General features: G+C 39.0%; 1 protein-coding gene across 6 annotated transcripts in view; it reads left to right on the top strand.

Annotated features, from left to right (window-relative positions):
* The first annotated feature begins 258 nt into the window (after positions 1–258).
* Positions 259–16199, top strand: part of taok2b (TAO kinase 2b) — a 30382-nt gene continuing 14441 nt past the window's right edge. For all 6 annotated transcript variants that reach the window (XM_067429198.1, XM_067429197.1, XM_067429196.1 and 3 more), the window contains exons 1-11: positions 259–704; positions 4948–5088; positions 5207–5278; positions 7497–7598; positions 7821–7866; positions 7990–8086; positions 9680–9793; positions 9969–10060; positions 11684–11777; positions 13255–13336; positions 13423–13590. In XM_067429198.1, coding sequence (XP_067285299.1) covers positions 4957–5088; positions 5207–5278; positions 7497–7598; positions 7821–7866; positions 7990–8086; positions 9680–9793; positions 9969–10060; positions 11684–11777; positions 13255–13336; positions 13423–13590 — 999 coding nt within the window. In that variant the 5' untranslated portion in view covers positions 259–704; positions 4948–4956. The remainder of the gene's footprint in view (positions 705–4947; positions 5089–5206; positions 5279–7496; positions 7599–7820; positions 7867–7989; positions 8087–9679; positions 9794–9968; positions 10061–11683; positions 11778–13254; positions 13337–13422; positions 13591–16199) is intronic.

Genomic DNA, 16199 nt, shown 5'->3' with positions numbered 1-16199 from the left:
TGAATCAATAATTTGATGTGACATGTCGTTTAAAATCTCTTGCCTATATGTTGGTAGATAAAGAAATGCTGTCATATATGCATTTCAGCTGAATTTATTAATAAAGTCTCAATTCACGTTGAATAAAAGACTCAAACATGTAGAGAGCTTATTTCACAGTTTCACACGCCACTAAAACAGCAGGCTGTCCGTCTGTGCTGTAATGAAATGCGTATTTAGCGAACATTAGAAAACCCTTAATTTGCACTCACCCGCACTTCCGGTTTCCGGTCGGCTCCCGCCCCGCTCCGCCATCATGAAGTCCCGAACAAAAAGCGAATGAGGCAGGATAAGAAAATCAGGGACGGACCTGTCGATGACAGAAAGAGGCAAATAGAACGCATGACACCGACGGCATGACAAAAAATGATGAAAATACGCGCGACAGAGGCGGAATATCGGACTGTGATTTAAAGTGCTCGTCCGTTGTGCTTGACAACCAGCTGATCGACTCTGTAAACGGTTAACAGCAGTATTATCCGTTTAAATACATACGATCGGACTGATTACCGGCTGTTCGCGATCGTTACGTTAGAAATAGATGGATCGCTATTCAAACCGATCGCTTTTTGTGAAGTGATAGCGGAGAAGAGGAGGCCAGATTTTCCTCAACAGGCCGGGAGCTAGCTGACTCTAGCTAGCTACAGTGGATCCCATAAACCACGGTAGGACAGACTCGTGCAAACCATTTAATGCAGGGCTGAATGACATGCATGGCTTTGAATATCGCTAAAGTGTGAATTTGTTGACAAGATGGTATTTGGACCTCTGCAGCTGTTTATGCAATGCATTCGATGTGTTTTGGTTAATTGCAGGCTTGCACAATGTAACATACATGTATGTGTGTGCATCGTTTCATCCTCCGACAAACGATTGTGCAACATAGTTATTTAACCTGATAAACATTTTAACATTTGAAGCCGTTTGTATATCTTTAAACACGATATAAAATGGCATAAAAAGCCTCATGCATGAAATATGACTACATATGCACGATGTGTTTTGTCATATTTGATGCATGAGGCTTTTATGGCACATCTTTTGTGAAAATAAGGAACTCGTACTCTAGGACGAAAAAAATGGCTTATTATAGCTTATGATGTCAATCAATGATATGTTAATAAAGCATTACTGGCATAAAATGCATATCAGTTGTCACTCTTTATCTCCTAATAATAATAATAAGTTGTAAGATGATATTTAAATACTTGATCAAAGCTCTGTGGTTCTAATTTGTGGTAGGCAAAACATAATTAAATGATAATTAAGAGATGAATGAGTAAACATTCCTCAAAAGCCAAATGTTTCATCTTGAAATATAACAATTTAAAAGTTAATCTTGCATTTTCTTGAAAAATCAATAAAGATTTAACAGCAACCCTGACTTGAAGGTGGATATTATTACGATCAGACAACAGAAGGCATGAAGAAAAAACAATTTTTCAGCAAAGTTTTGATAATATATACTTGTACGCATTCATTAAAATCACACAAGACTGACAAAGAATCCTGTTCCTTCTGCTCACACATTGTAAATTCTCAGATTTCATTCGCTATTTCTCTTTCCAGGTGAGTGTGTGTGTGTGTGTGTGTGTGTGTGTGTGTGTGTGTGTGTTAAACATGCCAAATCTTAATATGACCATGACTCAGAGCATCATGAAGAGGTGTGAATCTGAATTGTGAGACAGGTGTCTGGGCCAGCGTCCTGCTTTTCAATGCTCTTATGTGATGCATAATCAAGCACACTTATTCGCATGCAATCAGTTCAATTGTGGATGGTTCAGATCATCGTCACCCTATTTTAGTTGTTCTTATATAATGCACTCTGTTTGCATCTCATCATATAGTGTTTGACTGTTTGTGAACCCTGCATAAATCTGACCTGTACTGAGACGAAAGCATCTCTATAACTAGATGCATAAAATCCAATAAAAAAGTTACCGGAGTACTTACCAACACGATTATACTTTTTGAGAGAAATAGTAAAGGTGAATGCATATACAAGCAAGCTCTCTGTTTAGGATTAGAACTCAATTCAATTGGATTTTTTAAATTGGATTAAAAAATGTATTTGATCAATTGGATTTGATGTATCTAGTTATACAGATGATCTTTTCTCAACACAGGGCAGATTTATGCAGGGTTCACAAACAGTCAAACATATGATGAGATGCAAACAGAGTGCATTATATAAGAACAACTGAAATAGGGTGATGATGATCTGAACCATCCACAATTGAACCCAAGCGCTCTGTGGTGATGTGGATCATTATGTCATCATCGTATAAAGCCCTCTCTGACAATTTGATTGGTGCGAATAGCTCTAGTTCGAGCATAGTTTCTCCAGACCGAACTCCCGACCTCAAATGTTGTGGGTGGGGATAAGTTTGTTTGGCATCCAGGCTAATGTTGATGGGTTTACATGCAAGAACTGATTTTGTCAGGTCTTTTTACAACATTTCCATTGGGTGACGGACAGATAAGAACTGTGCCTTGTCCGTTCCATTCATTATATTTCTTCTTCTGTGTTGTCTCGCAGGACTTCAGTTCTTAAGGTGATGATACACAGGGCAACTTTTTTGAGCAATGTTCCTGAGTTATGTTGCTTGGGCATTTTCCCATTGAGAATGGGCGACACATTTCTATCTGGATACTTTAGATCGGTCAGGGCCCTGTTTCTCAAAAGGTTGCCCTGTGTTTCACCTTTTAGATGTGGTAAAAACATAAGGTTCTTTTTACATAAAAAACAAAAAGTTCTATTTTGGACTCTGTCTATCCACAAACCATTCTTTCAATAGTCTTCTGGCTCGTCTACATGGTTTTCAGCCAACATTGGACTGGCAACAATGTTCTTCTTGAGAGCAGTGGTTTTGGTTCTTTCTATCCTGCCTTGCACACCCATGCTGCTGCTTTTTTGTGACCTCCTGGAATATTATATCGCTCCTAGATTGAACACAATTCTGTCATATAATGTATTTTTAAAAACGTTTCCAGACACTTTCAGAGACCTACAAACTTCAAGATCAAATGGAAAAATCTGGGCTTGTTCTTTCATTAAGGCAGGGCTGCTAATAATGGTTTAGAATTGATCTCATTAGTTTTAATTGAGCCCTACTCCAATTACCTCCTTAATTAAACTAAACTAAAAGGTTTTAGTACCTAGTGGTTCACATAATTTATACAGCGAAGATGTTTATTCCTGGATTATGTTGTTCTATAGACAAGTCAATAAATGCAAAGTTAAAAAATCAAACACAGATTTTGTGTATTAGCCTATTTATGCTCTCTTTATCTATTTATTGAGGCTGGGTATTGACACCGATTTCACAAAATTGAATCTGATTCACAAGTTCTTGATTTGGTTTGGTATTGATTAGTTGGGATCTATCTCTGGTACTGGTATAACATATTAAAACTGAACTGTGAGAAGCTCTTACACCACTTTGAAGAGCGTCGAGAAACACTTGCATCGCGGTTAATCTCAAATCTGATGACGCATCTATAATATGGTTTGTAACTTGAAAATGACGCATAAAACAGACAGTTATGCTAATGTATGTTTCTGTCGAGGGATGCACGTGCTGGCTCCTCAGTGATACATTACAACAGTGGTTACAAAAGGAAAACGCGGGCAAAACGGTCTCTCTTTAAAAAATGTGTTCAATGTATGCAAGTGCTGCCGTATGTTCGAATATGACCAGCCGTTTTCACTGTTATCACCCGGGTGTTACGTTTATATTGTTGTGCGCGAGCGCGGGTGAGACCTGAATAGAACACATTGCTACCTGTGCTTAAACGAAACTGGTGTAAACCGTGCCAATTTAAACATTAAAATGCCAGAAGATGCAAATGAGAAGTTGCATGTGCTGTGATATGATTTGTCTCTGTACACTCATCTGAAGCGCAAATATTGTTCTCTTTCGAGTCTTGCGACAATGTCAATCTTGATAAATAGCAGACATAGTCTGTAAATGCCTTAAGGGAACAGTCGAGAAAGACAACGCATATCCGTGCATTAAGTCTTAAAATGGCAATAGCCTTTACTGCTGTCTGTCAAACAACAAAAGACAAGGACATCGCTCACTGCTCTTGATTGAATAGCTGAAGTTTAATAAGGATTAATCTTTAATTTATAGAGTCAAATATGCAATGTTATTTTACATTTGATACATTTCTGTACCAATAAAACCCTAATGTTAGACCTACCTGAAAAACACTTTTATTGTATTAGTATTTTTGCTTGTATTTATTTATGCTGCTGCTTGTAATTAAATTATTTGTTGTTATTTTCTTATTTTTTTCTGACAGTAGTCCTTTTTCCCTGAATGCCGAACCGTACCGAGACCGTGAACCTAAAACTGTGAGCAATCTGAACCGTTACGCCCCTAGTCAAATTTACACAATTTTCACATAAAAACTAACAAAGCTTTTTGCAATTATTGAATGGGAGGCTCGCTGCAAATAATGCTTTGTTCGTGAACGCATGAAAACAGCATGGACCAATTAGGATTTAAAAATCGATATGTCCATCAGATTGAAGAGCGACTCAAATGTATCAATATTGTCAGCCCTGCCCTACTAGTTATAGGATCTGGATAAAGAGAACAATGAACGTATTCAAAATAAGAACATTCTTAAGGGTTTCTAGCTTTGTTTATTCTTGCCCATTCTGGTCCATATTTAGGAATTGCACTTTTGATATGTTTCTTTTATTGGTGTTGGAAATACTTACTCATAATTTGTTGTAGAAATATAGGCCTGGCCTCTTTTTATCAGTGTTAACCCTGAGCTGTGTCCTAGATGGTTTCTCCTAATGGTTGTATTTTAGGTTTTTCCAGTCAATCCTATGCTGATGTGGTTTGCCTCCGATGTTAATACGCAAACTCCCTTTTATTTGTGTGTGTGAAGGCGCTGGCCATGCCGTCGAGTGCGCGGGCTGGGAGTCTCAAGGACCCGGAGGTGGCAGAACTTTTTTACAAGGAGGATCCTGAGAAACTCTTCACAGACCTGCGTGAGATCGGCCATGGCAGCTTTGGAGCCGTCTACTTTGTAAGTGGCCATTAGGACATTCAGATCTGCACAGTTCACTGAACACATGAAGTGACGATCTGTGCCTCTCTTCCCCACTCCTCATGTGTTTCTGCTTTTATTTACCCGCTTCCTATAGGCCCATGACATCCGCACCAATGAGGTGGTGGCCATCAAGAAGATGTCCTACAGTGGCAAGCAATCTAATGAGGTGAACACACACACCAACCCTCCTGTATTTCTGGTTAAGAAAAGCAGTGCGACAAGCCTATAATCAGTCTGCAAGAAATCTCGAACATCATGCAGGTGGCTTTATGTAAGAGCAAGATGATGGCTCCGCTCCAAAACCTATCGAGCTGCCTCCCTGGGAAGCATTTTTAGGCATCATAGGCAGACTTCTGACACAAAAAAATGTTTTAAAATGTTGGCAGAATCATTAAACGTAAACGCTTAGCGTATCTGCACAGCCGAACACGGCCTTTCAAAGTGTGGGTGAATACAGAATGTGCTATTTTTCTCCAGAAGTTGAGTGTTAAAAGTGTTTGCATGCATTTCATAAACCTCTTGCACAAGCCCTTGTTAACACAGACATCTGATGTTTTTGCTTCTCATCTGTTTCTTATTAAACTATGAAACAACGGGCTGAGGCAGTGTTCCCAAAAAAAAGTCACGGTGCATGTACAAATTAAGCATACAGAGGGAAAACAGGGCTGGGTCCGTACAGTACAATATGTGCATATTATGCTGATAATGTCATTTATGTCACTGTACGCTTACTTCAGTGTACACATAAAACAAATACACCAATCTAGAGTGGTCTGGACCCCCAAAACTTTTAGTCCTGGTCCGTTTGGTGTTCGCATTGGCATTTTAACGTCGAACCGAAAGGCATAGGGATGTGTCCACAGCCTGATTGGTCGGCCTTTATCTGGTATATTTCACTACGGAACTTACCGAACATCCAAAACGTTGCGAGGAAATGTGGTTCTGATGCCTGTACCGAACTGTGATGGGCAACATTGTGACTATCACAAGAAAAAAAACGTATATTCCTGAGCATTCTGTCCTTTTTACGGTCGCATCTTGTGACATCAGGTCCCGTTTTTGGTTCAGTTACATGTCTTTGGTCCATGTTGTGTTCATATGGAACCGCACCAGAGTACGTTTGGAAGCGGATCGAGACCCATCTTTCTCTCTCCGCTTGTTTGGTGCACGCCGGGGTTCAAGTGGAAGCGTTCACACTTATTCAAATGAACAGAGCAACCGCACCAGAGTTTGTTTGAATCAAACCAAACATGCCAAGTGGGAACACACTCTTATAAAATCTAAAAACAGACCTACTGTGAGCTACGAGGTGCTTAATTGATAGAGTATGCTTTTGTAGAAGTGTCAGTCTGCATTATTTTAACCTGTTTTAAGTAATTGTTTAACAATGGAATTTCTGGTGAAAACCTACATCCGCCTTCACCGCAGGAACTTTCCCCAGGAACTAGGGACTTTGGTGCTCTGTGTGTTCCGACCACAGGAACTGGGGTCTAAAAGTTCTGGGTAAATATTTCCCCCTCAAAACGGCCCTGCTCACGATGTAGTACTTTTTTTAAGTTCAGGAACTTTTGGGGGTGGGACTTGGGTGCTGAACATGCTGATTGGTTGAGCTCACGCAGCATTTTGATTGGTTGACACGACGCAGGAAATGCAGACAGCAACAGGTCTGTGGGGGGGGGGGGGGGGGGGGAAGAGTTCCTGGGACAAATTGTTCCAGCTCGTGGTTCTGAAATGATTTCTTTCCTTGTAACCTTTTTATTTTTTTGTTCAGTTTGGGTTAGGGTTAGCCTCGTAGCTGGATGTTTTGGTTCATGGCTTATAACTGTTAAACGAAGACTCTCTAGAATAAACTATGGGAAAAATACTTCTGGAAACAAGGCCATAAAAAAAAGAAAAAAAGGGGGTGTTGAATGTTGAACTCTGAGTTGAGTCTCAAGATGTTGCCCATATTGGGCGTTCCAAATCGCTCTCTTTTGAGGTTATAGTTAGGATGCTGCCTATACAGGCACTAGACAGGAAGGCAGTTCATATGTGGGCATAGAATAGTGTTTTTTTTTGTATTAAATGGCACGTTGGCAAGTTCTGTTCTTTGTAAGCCCCAGCATTGCATTCAAATTATGCAAATCACGCAGCGTCTCTCTGGCCGAAATAGATGGTTGTGCCATTTAAACAGTGGTAACTACTCCCTGCACTGTGCCGCAGAACACTTGAACGCCAAGTGCCACGCTACGCCTCATTTGCAATCTCAACGCAATACTTTTGAAAGAACACACTTTCGGCTGTTTCACACAATCGCACAGATCAGAAATGTGAACTTAAGGGGAGCAGAAGCCGACGCTGAATAGTCCCTTGATTGTTTCATTGTTCTCTCGTTCCTGCTGTAGAAATGGCAGGATATCATCAAAGAGGTGAAGTTCCTTCAAAAGCTGCGGCACCCCAACACGGTGGAGTATAGAGGCTGCTACCTGCGCGAACACACAGCATGGGTGAGTGTTTCTGTGTGTGGGAGGGAGGCTGAACACTTTTCGAAAGCGTCGTTCAGAGAAGAGAATGTACTGACCCGCTAACACTGTTTCCATTTACTACAATAGCCTCCCTACACGCACCTCTTGTCATTTGCTAAAAGCAATTATACCTTTTCTTTATTTCCACCTTTCTCTTTTCTGTGTCGACCACTCATTGATCTTCCTGTCCTACTTCTCTTGTAGCTGGTGATGGAATACTGTTTGGGCTCTGCCTCGGATCTGCTGGAAGGTGAGTGAGCTGTGGATGTTTACAGCTGTTCGGTCAGAGGCGGAAGTTTAAAGCGCCACTGGCCAAGAAGTTTGCAGAAACAAAAAACAGGATCCCACGGTTTTTTTTCTTCCCCTTTCCCAGTGCACAAGAAACCACTACAGGAAGTGGAGATAGCAGCAATTACTCACGGTGCATTGCAGGGCTTGGTATACCTCCACTCGCACAACATGATTCACAGGTACAGAGCAGATTGATTCTTGATTTTCAAAAACATCACGTGAATTAGGGGTGTGCGATATGTATTGTCTACAACAGGCATGTCCAATCCTGCGCCTGGATGGCCACTGCCCTGCAGAGTTCAACTCTAATCCCAATTAAACACACCTGAACCAGCTAATCAAGGTCTTACTGGGCATACTGGGAACGTCCAGGCTGGAGTTGGAGTTAAACTTCCTTCCAGGACTGAGTTTGGACACCCCTGGTATATGATAATATAATTGTTTTAAGGATGTGGAAGCTGACATTATCGAGCATGGGACTCTCTTTTCAGAAAACAAACACACACACCTTGTGTGCACACTTCCACTGCATGATGAAGCAGAATGACTCTCAAATTCAAGATATGACGGATATGACGTTTTTATATTTCTACAGGATATAGTTAAGCAGTCTTAAGCGTGCAGTTTATCTCAGATATTAGCTTGATTGCAAATGTGATTTTGATTTTATGCAAAAGTTCAGTATACAAGATAATATTCAGAGTTAAATTTCAGACACAATATTCTTAATATTGTCTATTTTTGCTCTTTCACCAATGAAAATAGTTCCAAAGAAATTGTGAACAGAACCGCTGTGCATCTTCGAGCAACACAGATCAATGATTTTATGATCTTTTCTCAAAGACTGAAGCTGTGTTTGATGTCCCCACATTGCCTAATTTTTATTCACTACATTATTCCACTAATATAGTCAGTTGAAGGAGTGAATGAAAACGAGTGAGTGGATTTGGACACACTTTTGCATAGTTTGTGCTTGCTGGCAGCTACAGCTACTTTGTCATGGAAACTATCATGTATAAACCTTAAACAATTGCATGAATAATCAATTTAAAAAAAATTCATACCTGAATGATATTACGTTGTACCTACATTGGACCTGCGCTTTGGAAAATGAATGGATGGATGATGAGGTAAGAATTAATTCGGTGCATCCGTCACAGTGCATTATGGGTATTCTCTAACCGTTGAGCATGCATCGGTTGTACACTTGTTATTGCGGTGCATTAAGGGATGGAATGGGAATTATAATTTCAAAATATTATTTTTAAAACATTAATCTTGTAGCATTATTTAAGCAATTGTAATTGCAGTGTAAATGCACCTAAATGCTAGCTATGCAGTGCAGATTTTATTTTCATTTGATAACAGTCTATAGTGTCTTATTCTAATTGAATTAAATTAAATAATTTGACAAAAAAAATGATGCAAGCATTCAATAATGTTAGGAAAAAATACCTTTGTAAAGGTAAACATGCACTTAGAAGTCAATTTAAGGTGGCAAATATTATGAACACCACAGAATATGAAGACTAAGAGAAGCTTTAGGAGTCAAATGTCCATGACGGGCCTAAACTAACCAAGGTAACAGCACAAAAACACATCTAAATAAATATAATCTAATTATCATTTTCAACAAAATTCCAGAAAATATCTTGTTAGAAATTGTCGATGTCGCACACCCCTAATGCAAACCCATTCTGATCCAGTTTTGTTAACTGCAAATCATTTTGGCTTCTGACTGCATTAAAGACGATATGTTTCTTTTTTTATAGGGATGTGAAAGCAGGTAACATCTTACTGACAGAGCCTGGCCAAGTCAAACTGGGAGACTTTGGCTCGGCCTCCATTGTTGCTCCTGCCAACTCCTTTGTGGGCACACCTTACTGGTACAAAACCACTTTCCATTAATTATAACACCTTTTATCAAAATATTTGGCAGAAATATACCCTTATGCATGAATTAAATGTCTTTTAAATGGTTTGCACATTAGATTGTTGAAACTAATGAGATGATCTGGTAAATCCCTGTTAAGACAGTTATGAGTTGTGCTCTGTTTCCAGGATGGCTCCAGAAGTAATCCTCGCTATGGATGAAGGGCAATACGATGGCAAGGTTGACGTGTGGTCACTCGGCATTACCTGTATAGAGCTTGGTAAGTCGCGTGTGATGTACAAGAGAACACCCATGCTTTGTATGTTGAAAGAGAACAGTGTCAGTACTTCTCTGGTGTGAAAATGTACCATTTCTATGTTTGACATGCAGGTCCTTCTAAAAAGATTTGCATATTGTGATAAAGTTCATTATTTTCCATAATGTAATGATAAAAATTAAACTTTCATATATTTTAGATTGATTGTACACCAACTGAAATATTTCAGGTCTTTAATGTTTTAAAATACTGATGATTTTGGCATACAGCTCATGAAAACCCAATATTCCTATCTCAAAAAATTAGCATATTTCATCTGACCAATAAAAGAAAAGTGTTTTTAATACAAAAAAGTCAACCTTCAAATAATTATGTTCAGTTATGCACTCAATACTTGGTCGGGAATCCTTTTGCAGAAATGACTGCTTCAGTGCGGCGTGGCGTGGAGGCGATCAGCCTGTGGCGCTGCTGAGCTGTTCTGGAGGCCCAGGATGCGTCGATAGCGGCCTTAAGCTCATCCAGAGTGTCAGGTCTCGCGTCTCTCAACTTTCTCTTCACAATATCCCACAGATTCTCTATGGGGTTCAGGTCAGGAGAGTTGGCAGGCCAGTTGAGCACAGTCATACCATGGTCAGTAAACCATTTACCAGTGGTTTTGGCACTGTGAGCAGGTGCCAGGTCATGCTGAAAACAAAATCTTCATCTCCATCTCCATAAAGCTTTTCAGCAGATGGAAGCATGAAGTGCTCCAAAATCTCCTGATAGCGAGCTGCATTGACCCTGCCCTTGATAAAACACAGTGGACCAACACCAGCAGCTGACATGGCACCCCAGACCATCACTGACTGTGGGTACTTGACACTGGACTTCAGGCATTTTGGCATTTCCTTCTCCCCAGTCTTCCTCCAGACTCTGGAATCTTGATTTCCAAATGACATGCAAAATTTGCTTTCATCCGAAAAAAGTACTTTGGACCACTGAGCAACAGTCCAGTGCTGCTTCTCTGTAGCCCAAAAGTGGCTTGACCTGGGGAATGCGGCACCTGTAGCCCATTTCCTGCTCACGCCTGTGCACGGTGGCTCTGGATGTTTCTACTCCAGACTCAGCCCACTGCTTCCGCAGGTCCCCCAAGGTCTGGAATCGGTCCTTCTCCACAATCTTCCTCAGGGTCCGGTCACCTCTTCTCGTTGTGCAGCGTTTTTTGCCACACTTTTTCCTTCCCACAGACTTCCCACTGAGGTGCCTTGATACAGCCCTCTGGGAACAGCCTATTCGTTCAGAAATTTCTTTCTGTGTCTTACCCTCTCGCTTGAGGGTGTCAATGATGGCCTTCTGGACAGCAGTCAGGTCGGCAGTCTTACCCATGATTGCGGTTTTGAGTAATGAACCAGGCTGGGAGTTTTTAAAAGCCTCAGGAATCTTTTGCAGGTGTTTAGAGTTAATTTGTTGATTCAGATGATTAGGTTAATAGCTCGTTTAGAGAACCTTTTCATGATCTGCTAATTTTTTGAGATTTTGAGAATTGTGGGTTTTCATGAGCTGTTCAAGTTGAATGTTTACAGTAATATACTTATAATAGATGACTTGCCGCTAACTGCTTGCTTGTTTCTTTTTTCTCTATTGTAGCAGAGAGAAAGCCTCCCTTGTTTAACATGAATGCTATGAGTGCCTTATACCACATCGCCCAGAACGAGAGCCCAGTCCTGCAGTCCAATCACTGGTAGGGAACTTCACATCTTCTTGCTTTTTATGTTTCCAAAGCAGCGCTCTGTTGATATTCCTCAAACATTCTGAGGCCTGTTGCATAAAGCTAGTTGAACAAACTTTGAGTTTCAGAGTAGGTTTAGAGTTGAAAAATCCAGATAAATTCATCCTGGTTTAGATCAAGTTCAACCGTTTCTCAAAGCTTGGTATAAACTTTCTCTGTCAACTCAGGTTTAATCCAGAGTTAGCGATCAACTCTGAAGCGCGTGCACCTGAAAGTGTGACACGTGCGTCAAACAGCCAATCACAGTGTCCGTTTGAGTCACTTCTCTTCTGAAGATTGAGAGATCGTTTTGAAAATTATCATGATATTTAATGCGTTTACAAAGCAGGAATAAACAATGCTGCTGCAGCGACAGTTTGAGAAGGCAGCTTAAAGAATATCTCACTATATCAGCGCTGTTAATCAAAGAAATATGCCTAATGATTATAGGTTCACAAAGAGCTCAAATGAATAAATGTTGTTTAAAAGAATTGTGAATGCATGTATTATATTTACTATTTGGCTACATGTAAATCAATATAGTATTTATATGAACGTATTATATTAATTCAAAGTGATTATAATTCATATAATATAAATATAATAAATAATTAGCACCAAAAGATTTTAAAGAATTTAAAGAATTAGCACCACAATTCAATTTCTAAAGTTTTTTCATTATGAACTGCTTTAATTTGGAATGAGAGATGCAGGTGGTGTGTATTTTTGATCAGCTAAATGCAGGCTTTATATATATATATATATATATATATATATATATATATATATATATATATATATATATATATATATATATATATATATATATATATATATATATATAATGTATGTGTGTGTGTGTGTATATGTATATATATATGTGTGTATATGTATGTTTATATGTCGATTATAATAATGATTATGTTTGGTGGGAAAAGGTTGTGACACAACATTTTCAGGATTTTTGGAGATAAGTAATCAGTCAGTGATAAAAAAACAAACAAACAGTAATTACAAGAAATGGGACAAAAAAATACTATAGAACAAATATAATTTATATACTGTTTTGAAGCAAGTCTGTTTAACAGCAGTAATAAATGTTAAGGAAATTAAATAAAGCATTGAAATGTAAAATAATTGCTCAGTGTTTACTGAATGAATTAAGTATGGAAAAGCATTGAGGGATTTTTTTTATTGACTGTTTGTGTATTTGAACGTGAAAGTACAATAAATTGTGTAAAAGAGTGCAATTCAGTACTTGCACCGTGTGAGAAGAGGCTTTAAAAAACATTTAAAAGTCACTGGTCAAAAAGTATCCCTGTGATGTGCAAACAGAGTGCATGCACGTAAACGGGTTTATAAGTGCTATTCACTTTGTACCAGGACATGCCTTTTGATTTACACTACATTCAGCTAGTTAATTTGCATATTTTGTTTCCCAACCTCTCAGGTCGGATTATTTCCGTAACTTTGTAGACTCTTGTCTGCAGAAGATTGCCCAGGACAGACCTACCTCTGATGTGCTGCTTAAAGTAAGTCTTTTGAGGAGCTTTAAGACTATCGTTACACTTTCTGAACATGCCGTTCAGAAATAAACCTCTCTGCTTCGTTTCTCCAGCATCACTTCCTGTGCCGTGAGCGTCCAGTGACGGTGGTGATGGATCTGATAGCACGCACTAAAGATGCCGTGAGGGAGTTAGATAACCTGCAATACCGGAAGATGAAGAAGATCCTTTTTCAGGAGACACATAATGGACCTGCCACCGAGGGGACGGAGGAGGAAGAGGTGGGATAACCTTTCTGCTTGATGTCAAATAGAAAAAAGGAACTTTGATTTTCACAATCCCACACCTTTGAAAGAGTCATTCTCTATCGGTTCATCTGTTTTCTCTGCAGTAGAAGAACTATATTTGGAAATATCAATGTGCCAGTTGGTCAGTACAATAAATATGTCTGCCTGGGTTCCGTCCTTTCATCCAATTGTTAGATAGAACCAGAGGAGAATGTTTTAAAAATAGACATAGACAAAACAATTTACCAAACCCTAAATTGTCTGTTCACTTGCGTTTCAGACGTTTGTCAGCTCATGTTTCAAACGTCGGGAGTTGGAGTCTTTTGTTCTCTTGTCCCGTTCTGACCCTGAGTGAGCTTGAGTGATTTGTTTGTGACATAATGGCAAATTGACACTTTTGAATTATTTAGCCTTAAGTCAATATTAACACAAGAATGACCTTATTTGCTTTCAGAACATGCTATTGTTGTAATGAGTTTTTTTGGTGGCGTTTCTCCAAGTACAGGTCTCCTGACTGTGACCTGTTTTCCTGCTTGTGCAACTAAATTTTCTTCGAGGTTGCACTGGTGTGTCCACCACGTTGCCCAACTGATAAGAACTGCTTTTCCTTTTACATAATGACAATCATAAAACAATAAACGAAAGAACTGCGCTGCACGGACCGTTTCTCAGCTCGGAGCAATAATAGACAGCTCATACGCGTCAGATCTCGATCACGCTAAACTGTTACGACACAGAGCTGGGAAATCCAGTGAGAAAGCTCTTTAATTCACCACAGTTATCAACGTCGCTACTGCGAGATCTTTTATGAAGCGTTTGGTGCAGAACTCTTTTATAAACCACAGATATCAGATCGAACAGAACCACGACTTATTTAGCTATTTCCACTATTTAATGTATGAGAAAAAAAGTAGGAAGTCACAAAGTCTCATGAAAAACTTTTCTTCAAATTGTGACTAAAGTGAAGAGCGCTCATTTTATAATCGCTGATGCTGTCGGTCAGTTCAGAGTGATACTATAGAAGAACAATGATACATTTAATAAGATTAAAATATTTAAAATTTTGCACATTTACTGTTATTCTGCATATCAATTCAAACTCCTTGCTTCACCGTTACATTTCCATTAAAGGTGCACTATGTAGTATTTTTGCAGTAAAATATCCCAAAAACCACCAGGGCGGTGTTATATATTTTGTATATATTATATGTATATTATATATTTCTTACAATATCCCAAATGTTTCCAACTATTTGTAAACTGTGAGAAAATTGCTATTTTAACCAATGAACCACGACGTCTGAGAGGGAGTCGCCTGTCAATTGCGTCATATCCGTTACCCTCAGTTTACGGTTTTATTTGTCAGAAACGCTTTACGCTTAACAGTGTGAACAAGTGTCACTGCAGCCGCCAAGCGAACAAACAGAGTAATGTCATAACATCATTTTAAACACACTTAAAGGTCCACTGAAATCAAAATGTAAGTTTTTTAGCTTTTAGTATGACCGTGTTAGCCTTAAAGTTATGAATAAGCTGGTATGTTCCAAAACTATGACAAAATTTGCATTTAGGAGATATAAGCATTCAAAATTTACAGTCTCCCACTTCCGCTAAAACAAATCTCAGATTTTGGTCACATCATCGCTGACTTCACTTTCTCGTCAAATCTTCTATCCAATCAAAATACTCTCTAGAATCTAAAGCCCGCCCCCTACACTGCTGAAGCTAAGGCTGAAATCGTCAGTTGTTAACACAGATCTACTAATTTCTATATGGTGAAAGGCACATAGCACGCTCTATATGTGATAGGAAACGATTCAGTGTAAATATGCTTTCATTTGAGGCGAATGAAGTCTGTTTTCAAATTACTTTCACACACCGCAGCAGCGCACACACCTCAATGGCTCTGGTCTAAATTTGGACTACACCAATATTCTGAGTTCAAACTTGGCGTCATCAAATAACACCTTTGTTTTGAATGGGCACCCACTAGTGGATGGAAAAAGGACATAGTGTAGCTTTAAACAGACGTATAATATTATTAGTAACTGGACTTTACAAAACAATGTCGGTAGTAAATTTATGATTAAATTAAATTTATGCTCAATTTTCCATCTGTAGAACTTAGTGGCTCTGCTGCCACTGCTCTCAAATGAGCCCTGAAATGTATGACTGAATTTTTTTGTGTGTGATTCTAAACCTTTGTTATAGAGGCCTTTTCGCAATCAATTCAATCAGTGGATACATTTTTTGTAATTCATCACATTATGGATGTAAAATGGGTTATGAGCACACTAGAGGTGTTAATCTTAACTTGCCTGATGATTTGACTGTGATTCAGAGGGTAACCAATCGATGTATTATCACATTGTATCTGGTCCTCTAGTTCTTTTATTGATACACACACTTAAAACTTTTTAATTAGCTAGAGCATGTCAAATGACATGGCAACCTTTTTTAATATAATCAGTTATATATAATGTATTATATAATGTTTAATTACATTTAAATACATATATGCATCCATGCAGAATGGTTCACATCAACATTGTGATGCAACATGAAAACAATTACATTCCTCAGCTCTAGAACACACTGTTGAA

This window comes from Pseudorasbora parva, chromosome 21 (assembly GCF_024679245.1).
Source record: "Pseudorasbora parva isolate DD20220531a chromosome 21, ASM2467924v1, whole genome shotgun sequence".
Classification (NCBI taxonomy): Eukaryota; Metazoa; Chordata; class Actinopteri; order Cypriniformes; family Gobionidae; genus Pseudorasbora; species Pseudorasbora parva.
The sequence above is the reverse complement of the archived record's forward strand: the minus strand, read 5'-3'. Positions and strand labels throughout refer to the sequence as shown.